Source organism: Vicia villosa, unplaced genomic scaffold, assembly GCF_029867415.1.
Source record: "Vicia villosa cultivar HV-30 ecotype Madison, WI unplaced genomic scaffold, Vvil1.0 ctg.001374F_1_1, whole genome shotgun sequence".
Taxonomy (NCBI): domain Eukaryota; kingdom Viridiplantae; phylum Streptophyta; class Magnoliopsida; order Fabales; family Fabaceae; genus Vicia; species Vicia villosa.
In genome coordinates this window covers 335,426-359,442 of record NW_026705596.1, presented here as the reverse complement: position 1 = coordinate 359,442, position 24,017 = coordinate 335,426, and the positions used below count along the sequence as shown (strand labels likewise).

Genomic DNA, 24,017 nt, shown 5'->3' with positions numbered 1-24,017 from the left:
CATTTCATTTAAATTAGTTCCTTTTTAAATTGAGAGAAAATATTATCCCGATTTAATTAATTAATTCGACGTTTCTGCGATTCATTGATGCAAGTCACATTCTGGTTTTCATTTTATTAAGTTTCCAAAACCAACTAGCTTTAAATTCCCTTTCCTCAAATTTCATAACCTTAGATTTACATAGCAACCATAGATAAGGATAGGTTGATATTTGGTCCCTGTTAATTCGACAATCTTTTATTACTATAATATTTTTCGTGCACTTGCGGATCACATCAATTATTATTATTATTGGGGGAAATAATTATATAGCATACATATATTACTTGAGAGTTGAAGATGAATTAATGTCGTCTACCATAACGTCTTTGTCTCTGTTGAAATGAACTTATGGCTTCTTCAAACTCGTCTTTTCCAAAATCTGGCCAAAGCTGTGAAGTAAAGTAAAGTTCTGTATATGCCAATTGCCATAATAAGAAATTACTTAGTCTAAGTTCTCCACTTGTCCGTATTAGTAAATCAGGGTTAGAAAACTCCGTCTCCAACTCTTTTTCAATTATCTTTTCATTAATATCTTCTAAATGAATAATGTCATCTTGCACTTTCTTAGCTAGACTTTTACATGCTTGGACTATATCATATTTCCCACCATAGTTAATTGCCACAATAAGTTGAAATCTTGAATTATTCTTTGTGCTCTCTTTAACAATAGTTATCATTTTTTGTAGATACTTGGGAAGCTTTGACATATCTCCAATCACAGATAATTTAATTCCTTCTCTATTATTAAACAGGTGTAAGAGAAAAAAAAGTTAATATATTTAAGATAACTTAATATAAGAGAAAAATAAATAAAGCATAAAAATATTTGGTTATAATATGTGGATCCATTCAAAAAAAATTGATTCAGATGTTTTAAAAAATAATAAAATAAAAGTTTTAAGTCGGGTAAATGTTATTAATAATAATGATAACAGTAAATTTATATGCACTATTAATGTTTTTGCTTATAAATTTATTTAAGGGTGTACAGGTCATGTAACACATCTCATTCCAAATACAATAGATTGGATTCGGATCGATCTCAAAAAACAAAAATTGACAAAATTTTAGAAAAAACTAAGACAATTGACAAAATTTTAGAAAAAACTAAGACAAGGGTTAAATATCTTATTAGTCCAGTTAATTTTAATGTTAATGCCTTAAAAAAATTGAAAAAATTGTCTCTCTATACTTTTCTATCTGCATTTTTGCTCCGCGCTGCCAGATCCGTTAACAGGGCTGACGTAGCATTTACACATAATAATGTTGGCATAGCAAAGATACTGAGGTGTGGATGCATGTGGCATTTTGTCTCTATTGTATATTATTCATATAAATTTAATTTATACCGATAGATATTCATTCCTTAATTTGTCGCTAACATCAACATTATACAAACTTAAAAACAGTAGCTAATATGTAATTAATCTGCAATTAATCCTAATTATTTTAAACACATAACTTATGGCTTAGATTTCGTTTTTTTTTTCACTTCTTTTTTTTTTACTAAATACGAATTAAAGTGGCAGTATTATGTAGTTTGATTATGGGATATGTATTAAATTAAATTGGTACCTAGTGATTGCTTCAGCTTCAGAACTCAATGTTCTTTCTAAGACGTTGAACAAGAATTCAACCTCCTCCTGCACCACCACAAATGAGAACTCAGCTAAACCGCAATTATAAAACTGAACAAGTTCTCCCGAATACATTCCCATGAAGAATAATTTTAATGAAATGGAACAAACTAATTAAACTAAAATTATAACCTTGGATCGAACCCAGTTTTCTGTAGAAAACGCAAAAGCAGTGAGAATCTTAACCCCCGATGCTAAACACAGTTTCACCACTCTTTTCAACGTCTTCATGCAAGCTAAGTGTCCCTCGGACAACGGCAACCCTCTCATTTTCGCCCACCTCCTGTTCCCGTCCATAATCACCGCCACATGCTTCGGCATCATCTCCTCCCTTAGTTCCTCAGGCATCTGCTCCTCTTCCACCTCGTCCTCAAGTACCACGTTTGCAAAACTTGGAACATCAGCCATAGTGCGACTTTTGGTAACGGTCAGAGGTTGAGAGTAGAATAGGTGTGATTGGAAACATGAATAATGGTAATGAGAAGAAGAAAAAGAAGAAGCATGGTTGGTTTTTTTTGGAGGATAAGTTATTAGTGTATTTGTGAGTGCAATAGGGAAACTCAACGACAACATGGTATTATGATTTTGGAAATCTTATGTATATAGGCTAGACTGCTGCCTTTATTTATAATCAGAATGGTTGTTATATTTTAAATATAGGTCAAGACTAATAAAAAAATTTAAAGGGTTTAAAATGCAATTTATATATATAGATAGGATCTTAAATTGAAGGGTGCAAAAATAAATAAATTTATAAGTGAACCAATAATGTAACTTTCAAAGAACTCAAAGTGCAACATTTATGAAAATTTAAGTGCAATGTTCAAAAAGACTTGCTTGGCCACAATCCCAAATATTTTGTATTATCCAACAAAAATTAACACAATAATCTCATCATATTATTTAATACTTTTTATTTTAATTTTTCAAATTTATTTATTTAAGTTGAGAAATACTTGCACGGAAACAAATCTATATTTATAATCTTAAAATAATTAATAAAAAAATTTAAAAATTATTTAAAATTTAATTTATTCTTTAATTAAAATTATAAGTGATTGTGATAATAAAAGAGAGAGAAAATATTTTTTTTTATTTTTTAATTAATAAAAAACAGTAATCAATTGTTTTCTAAGATCACATATTATGTTTATGTCTATCTAACAATTCGGATGATAGACAAACCCAAATCTGCGGGATCCACCAACGTCCGAATCTGAATTAACAGATGAAAATCCGAGTTGATCGAGTTCAGATTCGGATTTGAGTGCCACCGTTATTTTAGGTGCGGTTTTGGGCTGTGTAAAACTTGTACCCGAAATCACACTCACTTAGACCTGAAATTACATAAGTGTCACTAAATATATATAAGTGTAACTTGATGGAAAGTTGTAGACTTTAATTTAAATTTCAATGTTGGTGGAAAATTGTAATGTTGATCTTGGAAAGTTGTAGTAAAATTGATAGAAAATTGTAATGTTGCTGTTGGAAAGTTGTAGGAAAACTGATGAAAAATTTCAATGTTACTGTTGTATTTTATGTGTTTTGCTGCAGGTTCGGGTTCGGATGGAAAAACCCGAATCTAATAGATGTGGAAGTGAGTGTTATTTTATCATCCGAATAGTCTTTGAATTTAAATTTGAATTTAGATGATGATTTCTAGTGCGAATTTGGATAGTGTGAAACCATACTTATTTCTACCGTTGTCATCCATATCTAACAATTCTCCATTTACGTGTGTCAAAATATAAAATATTTGGATTTTTGTCCAAATTAGCATTTCTCGTGGAGTGTATAGATGTCTTCACCATTGGTTACCATAATATTGAGTAGTATGGTCGACATCATTCTTCTCCATTACAGACACGTGAAAAATAATCATACACATAAAACAGATCCAATTTAACTCCCTGTGAAAAAAAACATCTTAAAAGTTAAAACTAAAGTCCAATTTAAATTATTGTAAGTTATATATATAATAGTACAAATAATTTTAATATCATACAAATAGTAGTACAAATAATTTTAATATCATACAAATAGTACATGACAATTTAACTTCGCGTGAAAAACATCTTGAAAACTAACATCCAATTTAAATTATGGTTAAATAAGTTTTTGTTGTTTATAAATATTGCAGTTTTTATTTTTAGTCATTCCCTGCATTTAGGCAACGGTTTTTACAAAAAAAACTGTTGCCAAAACTAGCTAAAACCTAGGAAGGACTAAAAATGAAACTGCAATATTTATAGGCACCAAAAACTTATTTAATCCTTTAAATTATTATAAATTATATAATATAATAGTATAAATAATTTTAATGAAATTTGTGAAAAAAAACGTAATTATTCTGCGATAACCATAATTTTTTTTTTTTTAATAAGCAATGGGATTAAGAGGAGTATTATGGATACTCCAAACCAAGAAGAACAAAGGGAAAGCTCCCACTACTCAAAACAATTGAGAGGAAGGATATTCCAAATGTGAAAATTACACTTATCCCTAACGACATAATACGAAACAAGCCAATTCCAAGAGTACAATACAATCCCCGATATACATTCGGTAAAACTAAACGACTCATTTCTAAAAATAATCGCATTACGATTTAACCAAATGTTCCACACCGTAGAAAGCCAAATAACCGCAATGATAAATCTCTTAGCTTTTGCCTTCACCTTCTCAAAGAAATCAAAAAACTCCTCAAACTCTTCCAACAAAAAATTGTCAACCGGACCAATCCATTCGAACACCTTCCTCCATATTCTCGAAATGACAACACACCCTTCCTTTAAATGAGATAAATCTTCCTCCTCCAAATGACAAAAAACACAAAAACTCCCTCCCTCTATCAAGGAGATGCCCCGCTTTAATAATTGGTCCTTTGTTGCCAATCTATTATGAGCGAGTCTCCAACCGAAAAAGAGGATTTTAGGAGGGGCTTTAATGCTCCAAAGAAAACCAACTCTCTTGAGAATAGAAGAATCTAAGGAGGAACTTTTAAGCTTTTCATAAAATCTAGCATAGCAAGAATTTACCTTGAAAACTCCTTCACTATTGCAGCCCCATGAAAAGCTGTCAGGCCTCCCCTCCGTAGGCCGAAAAACATCAATTTGGTCGAACAACTCCTTCCATAAAAAATCGCTGTTGCTGCCCTCATGTAGCAGCACCTCTGCGGACTTCCATCTCCACCCGAAGTCACCGAAACTGCCAGCATCCGCTACCGACAGAGCGTCATTGTTTGCAAGCACGAACAGCTCCGGAAATTGAAACATAAGAGCTTGCTGCCCCGACCAAATGCTGTACCAGAACGGGACAGCTTCGCCGCTTCCGAGATTACAATCAATTGCACCTGCAAAATTATGATTAAAAAGAGAAGCGTAATTGTCGGATGTTAATAAATCCCTCCACCAAATAGAGTCTTTTTTCTTCACGGCCGATATGTCACCTTTAAGAATTTTCAGCCTTATATTTCCGTATCTTGCCTTGAGAATTTTACTCCAAACCGCCTCCTTCTCCACCAAAATCCTCCACTTCCATTTACTAATCAAAGTCAAATTCATTATTTCAATGTTTTTAACACCCAAACCGCCTTCTTCCCGAGATTTGCAAACGGTGTCCCAAGACACCCAATGGATAGTTCTCTTAGAATCACTACCATTCCATAGGAATTTAGCTTGAATTGCCCGGATTTCATTTAATATCTTGGATGGCGCTTTATAAAAGGAAAGAGAATATATGGGAATCGAGTTTAACACGGCATTAATCAAACACACCCGCCCCGCACTATTGAGATTGACACCCTTCCACACGGACAACCGCTTCTTAAACACCGAAATCAAATCCTTCCACATAGAAAGCTTCCGCGGATTGTCGCCCACCTTGACACCAAGAAATTTGAAAGGAGTAGTGCCCACTTTGCAAGATAGAAAAATAGACGCCGCTTCTATATAATCTTCATCCAAATGAACCCCATAAAGTTTGCTTTTGTTAAAATTGACTCGCAACCCCGACATTAATTCAAAGCCCCTAAGCAAAACCTTAATACTCCACAAATTCGCCGTATCACCTTCCGCCAATATTATGGTATCGTCCGCGAATTGTAACACATTAACACTTTCTTCTTCATTAATATTGAACCCCCTAAAATCTCCATTTGCTATTGCTCCTTTCATCAAAGCCGTAAGTACTTCCGTGACTAGAACAAATAAGAAAGGAGATAACGGATCACCTTGACGGAGCCCTTTTTTCACCTTAAAATCTTTCGTGATACTACCATTGATTAAAACGGACATCCTACTATTGCATATGCATCCCTCCATCCATCTCAACCATCTATCACCAAACCCCATTTTCTTGAGAACGAAAATAAGAAACTTCCAATTAACCCGATCATAGGCTTTTTCAAAATCCACTATCAATATGAGACAACTCCTCTTCTCTCTCTTGGCTAGGTCCAACACTTCGTTCACAACCAACACACCGTCTAAGATGCTTCTCCCCGGTACAAATGTCGTTTGATTAGGCGACACCAATTTCCCAACCACACATTTCAATCTACCCGCCAACAATTTAGCAAGAATCTTATACAAACATCCAACTAAACAAATTGGTCTAAATTCATTCAAGGATTGGGGATTTTTAACCTTCGGAATAAGAGCTATGAAAGAAGACGTACAACCATTAGTTAATCTCGCCTTTTCGTAAAAATCCTCCACAAATAAAAGCACATCCTTCTTTACCGTTTCCCAAAAGAATTGAAAAAATTCAATTGAGTAGCCATCCGGACCGGGGCTTTTGCTACCGTCGCAATCCCAAACTGCTTGTTTCACCTCATCCTCCTCAAAAGGCCTATCCAACCAAGCTCTATCCACATCATTCAGTCTTGCAAGTTCTACTCCTTCCGGGACAGCCCTATCCAAATCATCTTCTTTAAAGTAATTTTCAAAGTGGTTTTTGATTTCCACTTTAATCTCTTCCACACCCTCAACCGTTCCCTCAACGCCTTCCAACACCGAAATTGCATTTCTCCTCCTTCTTTCTCTAATAGAGTTGTGGAAAAACCGAGAGTTCTTATCGCCCTCCTTTAACCAAAGTTGTCTAGACTTAAGTCTAAGCATGCTATCTTTAACTCCGATGTATTTCCAAAATTCCTTAGTAGCTTCTTTCCTCTCTTTCACTAAAGAAAAAGAAGTGCACCCGAAGTTAGATGCCATAGTAGCGTCCAACTTGTTGATCTTACCAACCTCATCCTCAATCTTTAAATCGATCCACCCAAACACCTCATGGTTCCACCTTTTGATTCGAGGCTTCAAAGTTTTTAACTTTTCAAATAGAACGAAATCTCCTCTTCCCACAAACTTCAACTTATCCCATTCATTACAAATGAAAGATTTGAAATCCTCATGTTTAAGCCAAGCGTTGTTGAATCTAAACGGCTTCGGCCCCCAATCAATATTCCCACAAAAAAGACGAATCGGAACATGATCCGATATGTCTCGAACTCCAATCCTTTGATCTATAATCCCCCACACATCAATCAACTTTGTTGTCACCAAGAAACGATCAAGTCTACTCATGGCTCTCCCGTTATCTTTGTACCACGTATACTTTCCACCAACGCACGGGATGTCAACCACTCCCATGGTTTCAATGAACTCCTTAAAATTAGTCATACCTCTTCTATTTTGATTAACCACTTCCCCCAGCCTCTCTTGACAACTAGTAATCTCATTAAAGTCGCCCCCAAGACACCACTCAATGTCACTGTCCCTGATCCGCCTTTGAACCAAGCCTTCCCACACCTTTCTTCTTTGAACAACCGTATTGGGTGCATAAATGTTAGCTAAATTAATCAGTCTTCCATCTTTAGAGATATTGATACCAACATATCCTAACCCTCTGAAACTGAAATTGACTTGCAAAGAATCCTTCTTCCATAGAATTAACATACCTCCCGCCGCACCAACCGAGTTGTTGGCTGTCCACTCGACATTCTCTCCTCCCCAAAAGGACTTTGCAATAGAATCAGTGACACAATCTAACTTAGTTTCTTGTAAAAAACACACATCTATTTTGCCGGAACACAACAGAAAACTAATTCTCTTTCTCTTAGAATAGTTCCCACCCCCTCTAATATTGTAAGTTACAATATTCATGTCAACACTCTTTTAATCACCTTCTCTCCCGTCGCCCCCCCACCCCCCCCTTATCTCTTCTTTCCATCTCCTCCAACTTTCTAATAGAATTAAAATCATCAGCGCCACCTACCACTCCCAACCCAGCAAGAGATTTCCACAATTTGTTTCCCACCTCAGAACCAGAAGAATTGATGATTCTATGATTGCACCTCCTAACTTCTGAGTCTGTATGAGACAAGCAAGGAAAGAACGTACCATTTGATATGTCATCTTCATCCTTGGAGAAAAACGGCTTGATCTTCTACAAAATTCTCCTCGTGCCTCACAATTTGACCGGAACTGGAAGCTTTCCGCGGTCCAATGCAAGCGAAGTAAGAAGGGGCCGCACAAACCCTTGCTGTATTTTCTTGAATTTTCCTAACAGACTTTTTTTTAATTTTACTACTGGCCCCATTGGGCTTAGCAATGGCCTTTCTGCAAGCACTATCAAAAGATAATGGGCTAATGGATTTAGCAACCAAACCCTTAGGCCCACAAACATCACACCCTTCCATAATTTTGCTACTAGTTGTCCTGGTCCCACTTACGCTCTTATCTTCCAGCGCGCATACCTTTTGTCGCTATGTGCTACAACCAGGTCCTCCATAACAAAATTTCCATCATTAATGGCATTAAATGCACCGATAAATTGGGAATTTGCAGAAACATCAGAAAGCTCCCCCTTTTCGTTCTGCACCACGTTATCCCCTATTGAGAGGGACTTCTCCTTCCCGCCGCCTAAGGGCTGCAATACTGTCCCTCTGATGCCGCCTGTCCCTGATTCAGCCTCCTTACTAGTCACCATCAGCTCTGTGTCCAAGGTCAAAGGTACTTTTGATGTGTCGCTGTCACCCCCCTCCCCGAGAAAATCAGGTTCCACCGGAGAAGAAGAGAGCTCCGATTCCTCCTCTTCTCTATCTCTATAAGCCGTTTCAACAAAAACAAGAGGGAACGGCTCTTCTTTCATAAAACACCTGAAGGATTCCCCATCAACTATCACCACACAGGTCTCGTCGATTGAAACTCCTACCTTAGTCTTGATAAGAAACTTCGTTTCGTCCATAACCACCCTTGTCACCGTGTTGTCACAACATTTGATGAAAACACCAAAAGCATCAGCCATAAGTTTGAAAAGTTTCACGCTCCATGCATGACATGGAAGGCCGGAAACTTTAATCTAGGTTAATCTCTCCTTCGTTCCTCAATAAAAATTTCAACCTCCCCTAAGATAAGATCTTCTAGCAGACACAAGTTTGGACCCAGCAACGTCACCCTGATCGTGAATATCCCTTCTTCAATAAACAACTTCTTCATCATTGGTGCCATAGCAGAATACTTCAAGGTTCCTACAAACGCCCTCCCGTATCTGATAAAGTCCTCCTCCTCCGCAGAGATGGTAAAAGATTTAACAGAAGGAGCCCCTTCGTTGATTATCCCTGCTGCCTTCCGATTCATCGCAACCTCCGCAAAAGACCGTCTATCGATCCAACCTTCTCCATGTCTACCAATGGCCGCATCGCTTCTGCCCTTTGACAAGATCCCCTGCGATGGTGCCCTAGCATTAGAACTCCCAACTCTCTGGTATCTAGGGATGTTTGCATAAATCTTCTTTCCTTCAAGCAACGTGTTGTCTAATTTGATTTCCAGCATCTTCTCATCAACCACATTTTGAAAGCGCGCAAACCCGAATCTCTTCCCTCTTCGATCCTTCCTGGGTGGAATGACCACCTCCACCAAATCGCCATGTTCTTTCAGTTTGTGGAACAAGTCCTTGGCTCCCCATTCGTTTCCGAACTCCGTAATGTAAAACGACGATACCGCACCGGCATTAACCTTCTTCTTCCCTCCGTCCGCCACATCCCACACTCCCCTACCGTCCTTCTTAGCTTGCTGCCTACCAACTCTTCTCCACCCTCCTGCATGCTCAGTGAAATGACCCATGAACAAAAACGCGCCAAAAGATGAAACTCTCAAAAGAGTTAGAGAGAAGGGAGAGAACCTCTCTCTAACATTTGTACACTCCTTAAACTCTGCGATAACCATAATTAGTTAAGTAGTTTAATAATGTTTTAAAGTTGGATAAATAAGACATTGTGGTTAAATAGTTTAATGACGGGAATTTTATTCACTACTAGAAATATACGATTTACCTGCGGAATTTCCTATGGAGAATATTTTGCAGATATACCTGCTAATTTTTCTGGGAAATAATTAAACAAAACAGCATTTCCTGCGGATCAAGATTTTGCAGAAAAATAATCTATATTACTAAATTCGTAGGTAATTTCGCAGGAAATGTTTCTGTGGATTTTGCTGCGAAATTTCTAATTTGAACAAAAACCAAACTACATTGCATAATCCGCAGGTAATTTCTCAAGAAAAGTTTCTGCAAATTTTGATACGTATTTTCTTTTGTATTATATTTATTAGTTTTTGAATTAAAAATAATGTAAAATATTTTTCTTTTAAAGTAATTTTTTTTGCATAAAATTTAATACATTTAAATGTTTTTTAAAAATAATAGTAATTTTTTAAATTTTAATAAAAGCTAGTTTTTTAAAATAATATAATTTTTCAATTTATATTTTAATAAATGGTATGATAATTTTGAAAAATAAAATTAAAAAATATATAGAAAAATTGAAAACTAGCATAATACATAAATCCTAGTATTCCATTTAAACTAGTATTAGTACATTGTACAACAATAAGATCAACATTACATCATCCCACCAAACAATACCTTAATATTTTTATTTTATCATATTATAATATAATATCTCTATCTAATTCATTAAATTTTTGTTATTAGTTTTTAAAATTTTCTCCACTAACAATAGTGATTTACCATTTTAACCAAACAATTTTAGTTTGATGATTTACACTTTGTTCTTGTACTTATGCGCTTTGTACTACCTAAGTTAATTAATTTTATTAATTATATTCATGTTTTCAGTTAAGACTGTAATTTTGTTGGAATACTGCAGTGCAGAGAGCCATGGATATACAGTCTTGTTGGATTTATGTGGTGATGTCAAAGTAACTTTCATAGGTATGCTTGCTCTGCTTATGAGAGAAAATGCAAGTTTACCCTTTAGTATAAGGGATTTATAAGTAACAGATTATGAAATGATTCTCTTTAGGATGGTTGGTGCTTTCATGGTATGCTAATTTTTTAGTCTTCTACTTAAATTTTTTATAACAAATTTGTATTTAGAAATTTCTCGGCAAAACACCATGGATTATTGCACTTCTCAAATTTTTTATAACAACTTATGAATATAATTTTTTTGGCACATGATTGCTAAGTTGGGGAATGCTACGATTGTTTTAAATTCAAGTGTATGTGTAAATTTTTTAGTAGAAGGGAGCAATATTCTTTTAAATTCAAGAGGATTCTAAACTATTGTATAGGAAAGATATAGTCTCAATTTATCAATTATATATTAAATTTTATAAAAAATTTTGACATATATTAGCTGCGGATTTACCTGCGAATTTATGTTTTAAATTTCTGTAATTTTACCTGCGGAATTACTTGAGGAAATTTCTGCCGAAAATATTACACACGTAGGTTTCAGCTGGGGACAAAAATTTGTAAAAAACTTTCTGCGGAAATTTAACGGAAAATAGAGTTTTTCTAGTAGTGATCTAATGTTCATATATACCTATCAACTAAGCTCTTTTAGTGGAGTTGAGAACCCTTAATTCATAACACAATATCTGTACTAACTAAAATTCAAATAGTTGTATTTAATAGTTGATTATTAGAAAGGGGTGTTTAATACTCACTCTTATTCTATTTTTTATCATAAGATCCTCTAAGAAATTTAGTTTGTGTGTTAAAATTGATGATTAAATATGTTTTGTTTGTTCTTATAAATAATCCAACATTTAATTTTAATTTTATAAAATTTTCTTTCAAAAAATTGTCATCATACAATTTTTCATCTCTAATAAAATAATCTAACATTTAATTTTAGACTCTAAATTATCAAATTCGGTCACACATTTTATTAAACAGCTTTTGATTGTGGAACATCAACACTACTGACCTACCAAAAATTTAAAACATTCGACTACCCTCCTAGAAATATCAAACATTTTAAAATGGAGTTCCTTGTCACGCTTGGAGTATTGCTGGCTGTAGAGGCTAAAAGTTTAAATCATGAAAAAAGGCAGGGGCGCGTCAGATTACATATTCGACCCTATATTTGAGTCTTTCTCTGTTGACACCAGGGTCAAGGACTCTATGGAGAACATGGAAGTTTACACAAGCGTGGTTTTCGATAATGTTAATGCTTCGGTGGACATCAAACAGACTTTTGTGAAAAGCAAGAAGAGGAGGAAAAAATTGCTTTTGAAAAGTAAAGAGGTTATCGGTGGGCCACACAAACCAGTAAAAACTAGGCCCAATAAGAATTTTAGGCCTAGTAGGAGTTTAAGGCCCTGTTTGAAGAAAAAACCTTCCCTTTTAAAGAATATAGAACTGTGTGGAGGAAATTCAGCTAGTCTTTCACATAACTCTTTTCCTCACGGATGTTCTGAAGATTTCCATGGAGATCACTCTGCAGATTCTGATATCCAAAGATGTAACTTCATAATCTTGTCTAATTTTTGTGCATCTTCGGACGAAAAGTAGGTGAACGTGATTGCGAATCTTAGGGTGGTTTCTGGAGATTCAAGGGAGGACTTTCGGAAGAAAATTCATGATATGTACCAAGTTGATTTGAACAGAACAGATGGAGGGATGGTGAATTCAAATTCTTTATAATGATAGTGGGATCCTTTAATATAAGGGGAGGAGGTAGTAGTATTAAACGCAAAAGGATTAGTAGTATCATCAATAAGGGTCAGGCGGATATGTTTTTGGTGCAAGAAACTAAAATGGTGGAAGTATCATAAGCGAAAGCTAAGAGTTTTGGGGGTCGGAAGAGATTGATTTTTCCTTTTCCCCTTCTGAGGGTATGTCGGGCGGAATCTTGACTCTCTGTAGAACTGATATAGTAACTTTTCAATCTAGTTTTCATGGTAATGGCTATTATGGCACTAATGTTAGTTGGAAGAATGGCTTCTATTATGTTGTGAATATTTATTCTCCTTGTTCTTTAGTATTAAAGAGGGTTCTTTGGAAATAATTGTTAGAATTGAAGAAAAAAATTTATTTATGGCGAATGGATCTTTGGGGGGGACTTTAATGCGGTGAAAAGGATAGAGGAGAGAGTAGGTCGTTCCATGGATAACATTAATGTGGAGAGAAGGGAATTCTCAGATTTTATTGACGGGAGTGGTCTTGTTGATGTCCCTTGTAAGGGAAAGAAGTATAGTTTGTTTAGCAAAGATGGGAATTCTAAAAGTAGGATTGATAGGTTTCTTGTTTTTGATCTAGTTGTTTCATCTTAGGGGTGGTCGGTCAATTAATCGGCATGAGGGATGTGTCGGGTCATTGTCCGTTGTGGTTGGAGATGGATAAAGAAGATTGGGGTCCTAAACCTTTTAAGTTTAATAACGAATGGTTTTCGAATAAGGATTTTATTTCTTTTGTTGAGAAGGAGTGGAAGGATTTGGATGTGAGAGGAAGGGGAGATTATATGTTGAAAGAAAAATTTCGGCTTATTAAAGATAGATTGAAATGGTGGAACAAGATGGTCTTCGGAAATTATTATTTGGAAGTGGAGGAAGGAGTTAGGGATTTGAATGCATCGGAAGATATTGAAGTTGCGAATGTGGAGATGTTAGTCATTAATAGAAAAGCTAGCAAAAGAATATGGTTGAATCTTAAGATTAAAGAGAACATGGTTATATTCAAATGTCTAAATTAAAATGGTTGAACGATGGGGATTCTAATAGCAAAAAATTTTGTAGAATGATGAAGGAGGGGAGGATAAGAAATCACATTAGCTATATTGTCACTGATAGAGGTGTGGTGAATTTGGTTAAGGAGGTGAGAGAGGTGGTGAAAGAGTATTTTGAAGGAAATTTTATGGAGAATTGCTTTGATAGACCTATTTTAGATGGCGTTGTTTTCAAATCTTTGAATTTGGAAGAAAGTATTTCTCTTGAGGTTCCTTTTTCGGAGGAGGAGATTAAGGAAGCGGTTTGGAATTGTGACGGTTCTAAGAGTCCGGGCCTGGACGGTATGTCTCTTCTTTTTATAAAGAGTTGTTGGTCTTTCATACATTCGGATGTAGTTGCTTGCTTTAAAGATTTTTATTCCAGAGCGGTGTTGTCTAAATCTATTACTACTTCATTTCTTACTCTAATCCCGAAGGCTTCTCACCTGTTGGGATTTTACGATTATAGACCTATTTGCTTGGTGGGTTGTATTTATAAATCATTTCAAAGTTGTTGGCTAGTAGGATTAAAAAGGTTTTTTCGGCTATCATTTTGAATAGTCGAAGTGCTTTCATTCCGAGGAGGCAAATGCTTGATGGGGTTCTTGTTGCTAATGAATTGGTGGATTTTGTTTCTAAGGAGGGGAAAGAGTGTCTTCTTTTTAAGGTGGACTTTGAAAAGGCATACGATAAAGTGAGTTGGAACTTTCTAAGATACATTATGAGGAAAATGGGGTTTGGAGAGAATTGGATGAAGTGGATAGAGGCGCTTATTTTTACTAGTAAGATGTTGGTGTTTGTTAACAGTAGTCCTACTAAGGAATTTAGGGTGGAAAGGGGATTGCGTCAAGGTGATCCTACTCTCCGTTTCTCTTTGTAATTGTAGCGGAAGGTTTAAAACTTTTGGTTAATAAGGCGGTGGATAATGGCGATTTCACGGGTTGTAATGTGAATGGGAGGTGCTTTGTCGACGTTCTTCAATTTGTGGATGACACATTGTTAGTTGGGGACAGAAGTTGAAATCACATTTGGGCAATCAAGGCGGTGTTGAAGGGGTTTGAGTTAGTGTCCGTCCTTGGCATCAACTTTCACAAGAGTAAGCTTATACGTGTTAATGTTAATCCTCTTTTTTTTTGGAAGTGGCCACCAATTTTCTTGCTTGTAGGACGGAAATGAAAGAATTTAAATTTCTCAGAATTATGATCGGTTCTAATCCTAGAAGAATAAGTACTTGGAGACCTTTGGTGGATAAAATTAGGAGGAGGTTGTCTTCTTGGAATGGTAGGTGGGTTAGCTTTGGAGGGAGAATCACTCTTATAAAGTCGGTTTTAAGTAGTTTGGCTATTTTTACTCTATCTTTTTACAAAGCTCATTTGAAGGTTATTAGGGAGATTAACAAAATTCAAAGAAATTTTTTATGGAGAGGTACGGAGGAGAAGATAAAAATGCATTGGGTTAGTTGGAATGACGTGTGCTTGTCGGTGGATAAGGGAGGTCTTGGAATGAGGGGATTGGAAGACTTTAACACGACTCTTCTTTTTAAATGGAGGTGGAGAATTTTATAAGCTTCCAATTCTTTATGGTACCGCATTTTGAAGGTCCGATATGAGGATATTATTTACGGACTATTTTGGGTGGTGATAAAAATAAAAATAGCCGTGATATATCAGTTTGGTGTGCGGATGTTTGCTCGTTAGGGAAAAAGTTATCGGAGGAGTTTTTTGCTAATAATTGTAAATTCCGGGTGGGAGATGGTTTTTCTACTTCCTTTTGGCATGTGAATTGGTTGGATGGAGGGGTATTAAAAACCTCTTTTCCGATCTTGTTTGAATCTTCTCTTTTACAGGATGTGTCCATAGCTTGTATGAGAGGTTAGTTAGATGACTCTTGGAGGCGGAGCAACCTTGGCATTCCCACTTCGGCAGCTACTGTACATGGTGCATTTTTTTTGCATCTGCAGCAGTGTCGCCCTCGATTTTTTTTTATCTCGCGTGAGATACGAACTGACTCTTCTTTTGTTTTTTGAGTTTTGAAAATCAGAGAGTCGCCACCGACTTTTATTTTATCCAATTAAGGAAAGGTTTATAAAAGAAACAGAAAAAGACCTTTAAGAGATTTTGGTTTCGGGGGTAGGTTATACAAAGGGAAGGTATTAGCACCCCTTTGTATCCATGGTTATCCATGGGCTCTTAATTGCTTAGCTCACTTGTTTGAATCATTTGTCTTGCCTTGAAATGCTTGTATGTGGTTTTAAAATACCTTTGTAAATTGGCTTTGTAATGATCCTTGTGCGGATGTATACAAAGTGTTTTATCTTTCGAAAAGATGTTTTGAAAAAAAGATCTTTAACTTCGTAATGATCCTTGTTTGGATATATACAAAATGTTGTCTTTTTTGAAAGTTTTGTTTTGAAAAAAACAATGAATATGTGAGACATTTGTTGTTTTGATTTGAGCAAGCAATTTAGGAGATCTACCCTAAGTTTATAAGGTCTTTTCTTTTAGAAAATTCTCCTTTGACCGGATGTAAACAAAAGTTTGGATTTGTATTTGAAACAGTAGAATTTGATTTTTGAAAAGAGTAACAGAGGGATTACCCTAAGAGGTGCAAGTGTGATTGTGTTTTGATTCAGATATTTTTATCTTTGAAGTTAGTGACCTAACGTTTCAGTTATTATCTTTGACATACACGCAGTTTTATATGTACAGAATTTAAAGTGCAGGAATGTAAAATGCGGAAAATAAATCTACGCTATTACATCGATTGTGCGGGAAATGTAAACTACGCTATTTACATGATTTTGACAACCTATACACTTTATCTAGGAATTTAAATTGCAATAAGATAAAAGAAGTATTTTTGGATTTTTTAGATGGTTGATTTTAATTAGAATTAATGCATAATTAATTTAATTAAATGAGAAAAAAAGGTAGAAATAAAATTTAAACCTAAAAATTAAGTCTAAAATATGTTCATATTTCTTATTAATTAATTTTAAAATAAAAACTTTTTTTTTTTGGATTTTTGAAGTTGTTTTGGAAATTTATTAAGTTAATTAACATATAATTATGTAAACAATTATACACATAAGTTAAACTTAATGAGAAAAATATTATAATTATGTACAAAATTAGTCTATAATATATAAACTAAATTTACTAAAAAGAACATATTTTTTCTGATTTTTGATAGGTTGAAATAATTAAAAAGCAAATATATAAATATATACTAATTAATTAAACAAAATATTTTAATTATTAAGAAAAATAAAATATTTTTGTATCAAAAATTAATAGATTATTTTATAAACCTAAAAATATTTTTATTATATTTTTTTTTAAAACTATTTTTAAATAATTTTAGAAGTTAAATCAAATAAAAATAGAAAATATTTAAATCTGTGATCCTGTGTGGTAGAGGACTGAGTGTCCATGGTGTGGTTGTATGTTTTGGTGCGTTGGATGTGTTGTCAGATTAACCAGTGGCTCAGATTGTAGGTCACATGATGCACATGGAAAGAGAGAATCATTGGATCATTCAGCATTTAAAAGTTCCAGGTGGGGTCCACGCTTGCTGACCAGCGAATAAGATGAAGAGGAAGTGCCACGCGTGCTGGTCAAGATTTCAAACTTACTATTCATCATCTTCTTCCTTTTACCTGCGGATTTTGCTGCAGATTTACCTGCGGATTTTTCCTTCAAATCTTCAATCTTTTGAACAACCTACAAAATGAAAATAAAAAAGAACAAGGGCCACCCATATCACCTAATTTGACCCTTCTAAACATGATAGCGGTGTTAGTTTTGTCATTTGGAGCTCGCATCATGGAGAACGAAACCTTTACATCTTTGAAGCTCAAAAATGGTAGAGCTTCAAAACCACGTTAGAGTTTGCATGTAATCACTTAAATCTACTCTATATCATGCCATGAGTCCATTCAAATGATTAGTTTGTATTATAGTTAAGTACACATAGGAAAACGAAAGCTACATGGTGATAAGTAGGAAGATGATTATGCATGTGTTTGAGGTTGTTTCTATCACATGCTATAGTTCAATCCTTACCTATGATATTATACAAGAGTGATAGACTGATTATTTTGTATTGATAGTGGCTGGAAATATGAAAACAAAAATTACAAGTATTTGATATTTTTTGACAATTTTATGAATTTCTTAGCTATTCTCTTGGTAGATTTTCGTGTGTCTTGTGTTGATGAAGCAACCTACTTCATTTATAAGCAAAGAAGTGCTGCAAATTGAAGCTAAGAAGCATTGATTGCTTTGTTGAACTTTTGATTTTTTAATATTAAAAATCTTTGAATTTTTGACCATGGCTTGATTTTCTTCACCTCTCTTGCTCTAGCCCTGCTTTGTACCTTCATGCTGCAGAGTATTGATCAACTTTGATGGCTTTAGCTTAAGAACAAAGCATGGTATCATTATCCTTTACCATTTCTTTTTCAATTTAACTTTAAATGTAATAAAATTAAACCAAAAAAGAAATAAAAATGTTATGGGCCTTAGGTTGGTCGTGGGAGGCCCTTAACATTATTAGAATCATGTTTGGATCATGAAAACTTGGCCCCTTTTGGAAAAAAAAAACATTTTTGTTCAATGTTGGTTTCATGCATTTTCCCAAAAAATAGCCAACTTCAACAAGGCATAGATCCCTCAATTTTGATCCTATGAAGGAGTTCTTGTACTTTTTAGAAACCTCAAGATGTCCTCTACAAGCTACTTTGGAAACTTTTTTTCATTTGGAGAAGTTATCTTGATGTTATGGCCTTTGACAAAAAACCACTTTTTGTTGACTTTGAAAATGACCTGTAATGTCTGAGCTCATATTTTCAAATGGTGAATCCTGTGACCATGGGATCAATTGTATTTGAAAGATAATTGAATTTCCTTCAAAACAAGCTTTGGTTGGAATTTTTTGAATGAACGAGGAGAGAGTTATGGCCGGTCAAAGTTCAGTTGACTTTTTAGGAGAAAACCCTAATTTTGAAACTTAGGGTTTTGCTGATTTTTGATCTTTTCTTGATTAATTATGATCAACCAATGATCAAATGATGAATCTTTTGACAAAATATGGATGTCGACAAAAAATTTCATTTTTGACTGTCTGTTGACTTTTCGGTCAAACTGGTCGTCTGTTGATTGTTTGAGCTGCTGACTGTGCGTCTGAGCGAATTGAAGTTTGAAAATTTGAATGGTGGTACTTTGAGACATATGGAGGTCCATGAAATCCATTTGAGGTCTCAAAAAAACTTGTTCTCCTGAAAAAAAACAAAAACCCTAGTTAGGGACTGTTTGTGTAGGAGACAGTTAAGCGTACCTGATTTTTGTGCAGTGCTGAGTCTCTGCTGATCATGTGATTATCAGAAGACTTCTAGAACAAAAATCTTGGAATTTTGAAATGCAAAAGATTGATTTGATTGATGGTGCAAAACACGGAGAATCGCGCTGTCAGCGAGTTTGACTGTCAACTGGCTCTCCGGGCATTAACGTAACAGTTAAAGTGAAAATTCAACAGTTAAAGTTAATTTTTTCTTTTTGTTTTTTTTTGTTATGTTAATGGTGAAAATTTATTTACATGAGTTATTAGAAAAACACAAACATAATAAATAAATAAAATATACTGTACGCGAACGAAATTACCGATAATAACCTTGAAAAATATTTAATGCGCAGAAAAATATATATTTAACTGGCAGAAAACACACATAATATTATCTGGATAATTAAACTACAGTATGACAGATAGTACGACATTTAATACTGACAGTACAAATATTACATAATATAATGAACAGTACGACAAATAAACGGTACATTATTTGAAAACAAAAGATATGACAAACTTTAAAAATGACGATTAAAAACCCATGCTATAAATAACAACATATAGATGATTGGGAGTGTAAACAACCCAGGTCCGCATTTTTCAGGACTATGCAGACAGAAAAAGGACATGATCACCACCAAGACAGTGATAACCAGAAGAAAAAACGTATCCATCCACTTTGCCATTTTTGCCGGGGAAGAAGAGGAAATAAATATAAGGTAGAAATTTGAGAGATGAATTGAAATTTGATGTGAGAATTTATGGAAAAAATGAGAGGTATTTATAGAGTGAAAAGAAGGATAGAGACGTTGGGGAATAAAGTGATTCCGTACAAAAAAGGAAAATTTGAGTGGTAGTGGGATTTGAAAGAAAGTGTATGGTAGGGTTTGAAAAGAGAGATGTATAGAATAAAGTTAGGATTTGATTTTGAAAGAAAGAGATTTGAAAAGAAAGGAAAAGATTTTGAAAATAATAGAATATAGTACAAAAATTAGTGAGAAACAAAAACTAATAATAATTTAACTGTTACCAGTACAGTCTGAATCCCGGACTCTGTGCCTGCAAAATTTAATTCTGTACCAATTGCGTCAGTACTATTTATCTGCAAATAAATCTCAAATAAACAGCGTGTGTGAAGTGATAAACAGTAATTGGCGTTTGTGTAAGAATAAATTCGACAGCTAACCAAAATACCGTATAAGAAAAATTCTAAAAACCGAGTATTCATAAAATCAGGATATTTATGGAATAAAATCCAAGATTATATGAAACTCCCAATTTTTTAGACAAAAATCTGTTGCCTTCTTTCTGAAAAAGATGCGGGCAAATTTTGGGGTATAACAAGCTGCTATGGGCGCTGACAGAGCCGTTTGGCAGCAGTCTGTCGACGACATTTTCTCGATTTCGTCTTGTTACGCGGAGTTATGCTAGAGGTATGTTCCTTTCAGCCCAATTAATCGCTATGATCAAGTCTTTTCTTCTATTTGGAAAGTAGAAGTTCCTTTAAAAGTGAAAGCCTTTGGGTGGAGATGTTTTATTAATAGGATTCTCACCAAAGATTTGTTAGTTTGTAGAGGCATCCTCTCTTCTACTTCTTCAAATCTTGAATGCGTTTTTTGTGGAAAGTTTCCCGAATCTTCGGGTCATTCTTTTTTGTTTTGTTGTAAGGCAGAGATGATTTGGAAGGAAATGACCGTAGTTCGGAAGAAAATGCTAGTTACAAAAATCCAATCATTTTCACCAAGTATCCGTGCAAACACAAAATAATGTTATTTAGATATATGGAAACAAAAAGTAAAATTACATAGTATAGCTGACATAAAATATACACAAAAAGCACACCACATATTAAAAAGGAGAGAAAAATCAAACAAAAAAGTCAAATTAAAAATTACTCCCCCCGTTCCTTTTTAAGTGTCGTTTTAGAAGAATTTTTGTGTTCCTATTTAAGTGTTGTTTTATAATTTAGTGTCATAATTTGTCAATTATACCCTTATTTTCTTAATAACTACACCTCATATTTTTCAATTAGTTATTGGAAAACGAGAGTGTATGATTGAATTTATTTGGAAAGAGAAAAATAATTAAGGGTATAATAAAAAAAGTAACTCTAAGAACTCATTATCTTGATTGAAGAGCTTTTTGCTAAAATGACACTTAAAAAGGAACAGAGGGAGTAATAAAAAAACAAACATACCCTAACAACATATCAAACAACCATTTCTAAACAATCGAGATACACTTATCTTCTAATAAATCATCACTACGATATCGGAAGATAAATTGTTGTAAAGTAATTAATGTCATCCCCCGTGACGTTTTCTTCTATGTTGAAATGATATTAAGGCTTCGATAAACTCATCCTTTCCGAAATCAGGCCAAAGTTTTTTGTGAAAGAAAAATTCAGTGTATGCTAATTGCCATAACAAGAAATTACTAACTCTAAGTTCTCCACTTGTCCGAATCAGTAAATCCGGATAAGGAAACTCAGTGCAGTTTGTCTCCAGCTCCTTTTCAAGGATATTTTCATCAATGTCTTCTAGAAGAATAAGTTCATCTTTCACTTTCTTGACTACCCTTTTACAGGCTTGGACTACATCAAGTTTTCCACCATAGTTAACTGCCATAATAAGTTGAAATTTCGAGTTCTTCTTTGTATTCTCCTCAGCACTAGTTATTATTCTTTGCAAAGAATTGGGAAGCTTTGATGTATCTCCAATCACAGATACTTTAATTCCTTTCCTGTATAATAAGTCATTTTGAATTATAAATTTTTAAATATTAATTTTTAAACAATTTTTTTTTATTGATATCCATCTATTAGGTAATTCTCATTCACTCCAATGTTCATGTTCTTATATTAAATCCTACTCTTACCTTTTGATTTTAATTATTTTTTCTGTCGGTAAATTCTTTAGTAATCAAGCATGGTTTTAAATTTTGATCGCGGGTATTATGATTGTGGTTATGATGCATATTGCGATTGTCACAGCGTAAACTATTTTATTAACTTAATTCTTAATAAGAATAGTGAGAGTTTGAGACCTCTTCCAATTTTCAATTTGAGAATGTATTAATCTTTCCAAGAGATCAAACAAGAAATCAACTTCCACCTGCACCACCACCAACACAAATTATAAAATCTAAGCAAAATCATAATCCCGATCAACAGCAGCATTAATCAAAGTGAATTAAACTAACAAGTGTAATTAATAATAACCTTGGGCCGGTTCCAGTTATCACTAGAGAACGCGAAAATTGTGAGAACCTTTATTCCCCAACAAGAACATAGCTCCAACATCCTTTTGAACGAGTCCATGCCGGCAACGTGGCCGGCAGACACCGGCAAGCCTTTCATCTTTGCCCACCTCCCATTCCCATCCATAATCACCGCCACATGCTTTGGCATCAGCTCCGCCTTCAGCTCTCCCGGCAATGGCTCCAGTTCAGAAAAATCTTCGTCCACAAAAGTTTCTCCGTTCATCTCATCCTTAAAAGCCATGGAGATTGTGCTGCATTTCGTAACGGGTTTAGAAGAATATGGAAGAAAACTTTGATGGCAGTAATAGTTAGAATTAGAAGAGATAGTTGTGTTTGGTGTAGAATATGTTATTGGAGTTTTCTGTAATGGAATGGGGAGTCTTAACCAAAACATGGTAATAATAATGTGAAGGGAAGTGATAAGGGTTTTCTTGACATGTGAAAAATGGAAGGTGTTATTATAGTGTAAAGGGATATCTTATTTATAAGCAAAAACAATGAATAAGACAAAATTTGATTGGTTGTGTTGTATGTAGGCTGTAGCACGTTTATAAAAAGGTGGGGCATAAATTGTCTTGTTCAAAATTTGAATAATTTACTGACAATCATAAAATTAGTCACTTGTAATTTACAAATAGGTAAAATGTATTTTTTTAATCACAAGTATTATTTAAATATAATAGATAAAAGAATATTACAACGAGTTGGGTTATTAATTCTTTTTATAAGGTAAAATTGGTCATCTTATGAACTCGTAGGTACACTAAGGTAAATTTAGCAGTGAAGGTTAACAAAGTCTCAATCACTTATTGATTGATGAAATTGTTTGTCTCTTATTTTAATGATATTCTCCGCACTTAAAGCTCATTAAGGACCATTAAGATAATTGTCTCTGATTAAGCATGACATCTTAATGATGATTGAAATTAGATTCTCTTGTCAGATCGTGGGTCATTATATTTACCAATTAGTCATAAAAATAGTATCTCATGCCCTTAAATCTCTTTATTTGGTAGTTTCTCTTATGCTAGTTTTAGGTAGGATGGATCGACCCGATCCTTTAGTCTGACTCGACCTCATTTATTGCAGGAGCGACCTTGTTAACCTAGGGGCTCTTCCGACTTCAACCTATAGGTTGACCCCCTCTTAGGCTGTGTGATACTCAATGTGTTATCTAATGGGCCCAAATGTATGTAGTCCTTGACCTACCAAGAGATCAGACATTTACACATTCCCTTAAGCATTAGTCGTGTACAGGTGAAATGCTTTTCTAAGTCCCGTTGAGAGGTCAAACATTTACAAATTCCCTAAAGCATGAGTGGCATATGGGTGAAATCTTTTCTTAAGCCCATGTTAGAGGTTAGACATTTACAAAGTCCTTTATGCATGAGTTAAACAAGGGTGAGATGCTTTCTGAGTCCTATATTGATAGGTCGAGCATTTATATAGTCTCTTAAGCATGGGTCTCGTATGGATGCAATTCTTTCTTGATCCTAGTTGAGAGGTCAAACATTTACGTTGTCCCTCAAGCATGAGCAACGTAAGAGGTGAAATGCTTAGCTGATCTCAGTCAGAGTTCACACATTTTCACTCTTTGACGAGCTTCCATTGACTTATTGGATGTGGAGGCCTTTGTTTGCGACTGATTGTTGTCCATTGGTTATTCAAGCTTAATCTTTTACTTTGCCACTTATACTAGCTACAATAATTAGCAAATG

The 24,017-nt window shown here is 34.6% G+C and overlaps 2 protein-coding genes across 2 annotated transcripts; both read right to left on the bottom strand.

The window, feature by feature from the left end:
• Window positions 1-221: 221 nt before the first annotated feature.
• LOC131634865 (cis-prenyltransferase 4, chloroplastic-like) lies at window positions 222-2,304 on the bottom strand. Its single transcript, XM_058905491.1, has 3 exons — window positions 1,812-2,304; window positions 1,618-1,685; window positions 222-780 (listed from the first exon to the last, which is right to left on the bottom strand). Exons 1-3 carry the CDS (start codon window positions 2,250-2,252, stop codon window positions 345-347), a joined length of 945 nt encoding a protein of 314 aa, XP_058761474.1. The 5' UTR covers window positions 2,253-2,304; the 3' UTR covers window positions 222-344.
• Window positions 2,305-21,166: 18,862 nt separating this feature from the next.
• LOC131634867 (dehydrodolichyl diphosphate synthase 2-like) lies at window positions 21,167-22,737 on the bottom strand. The gene is made up of 3 exons (XM_058905493.1): window positions 22,259-22,737; window positions 22,084-22,151; window positions 21,167-21,780 (listed from the first exon to the last, which is right to left on the bottom strand). The coding sequence occupies exons 1-3, from the start codon at window positions 22,691-22,693 to the stop codon at window positions 21,342-21,344; spliced, it is 942 nt and encodes a 313-aa protein (XP_058761476.1). The 5' UTR covers window positions 22,694-22,737; the 3' UTR covers window positions 21,167-21,341.
• Between the last annotated feature and the right edge of the window lie 1,280 nt (window positions 22,738-24,017).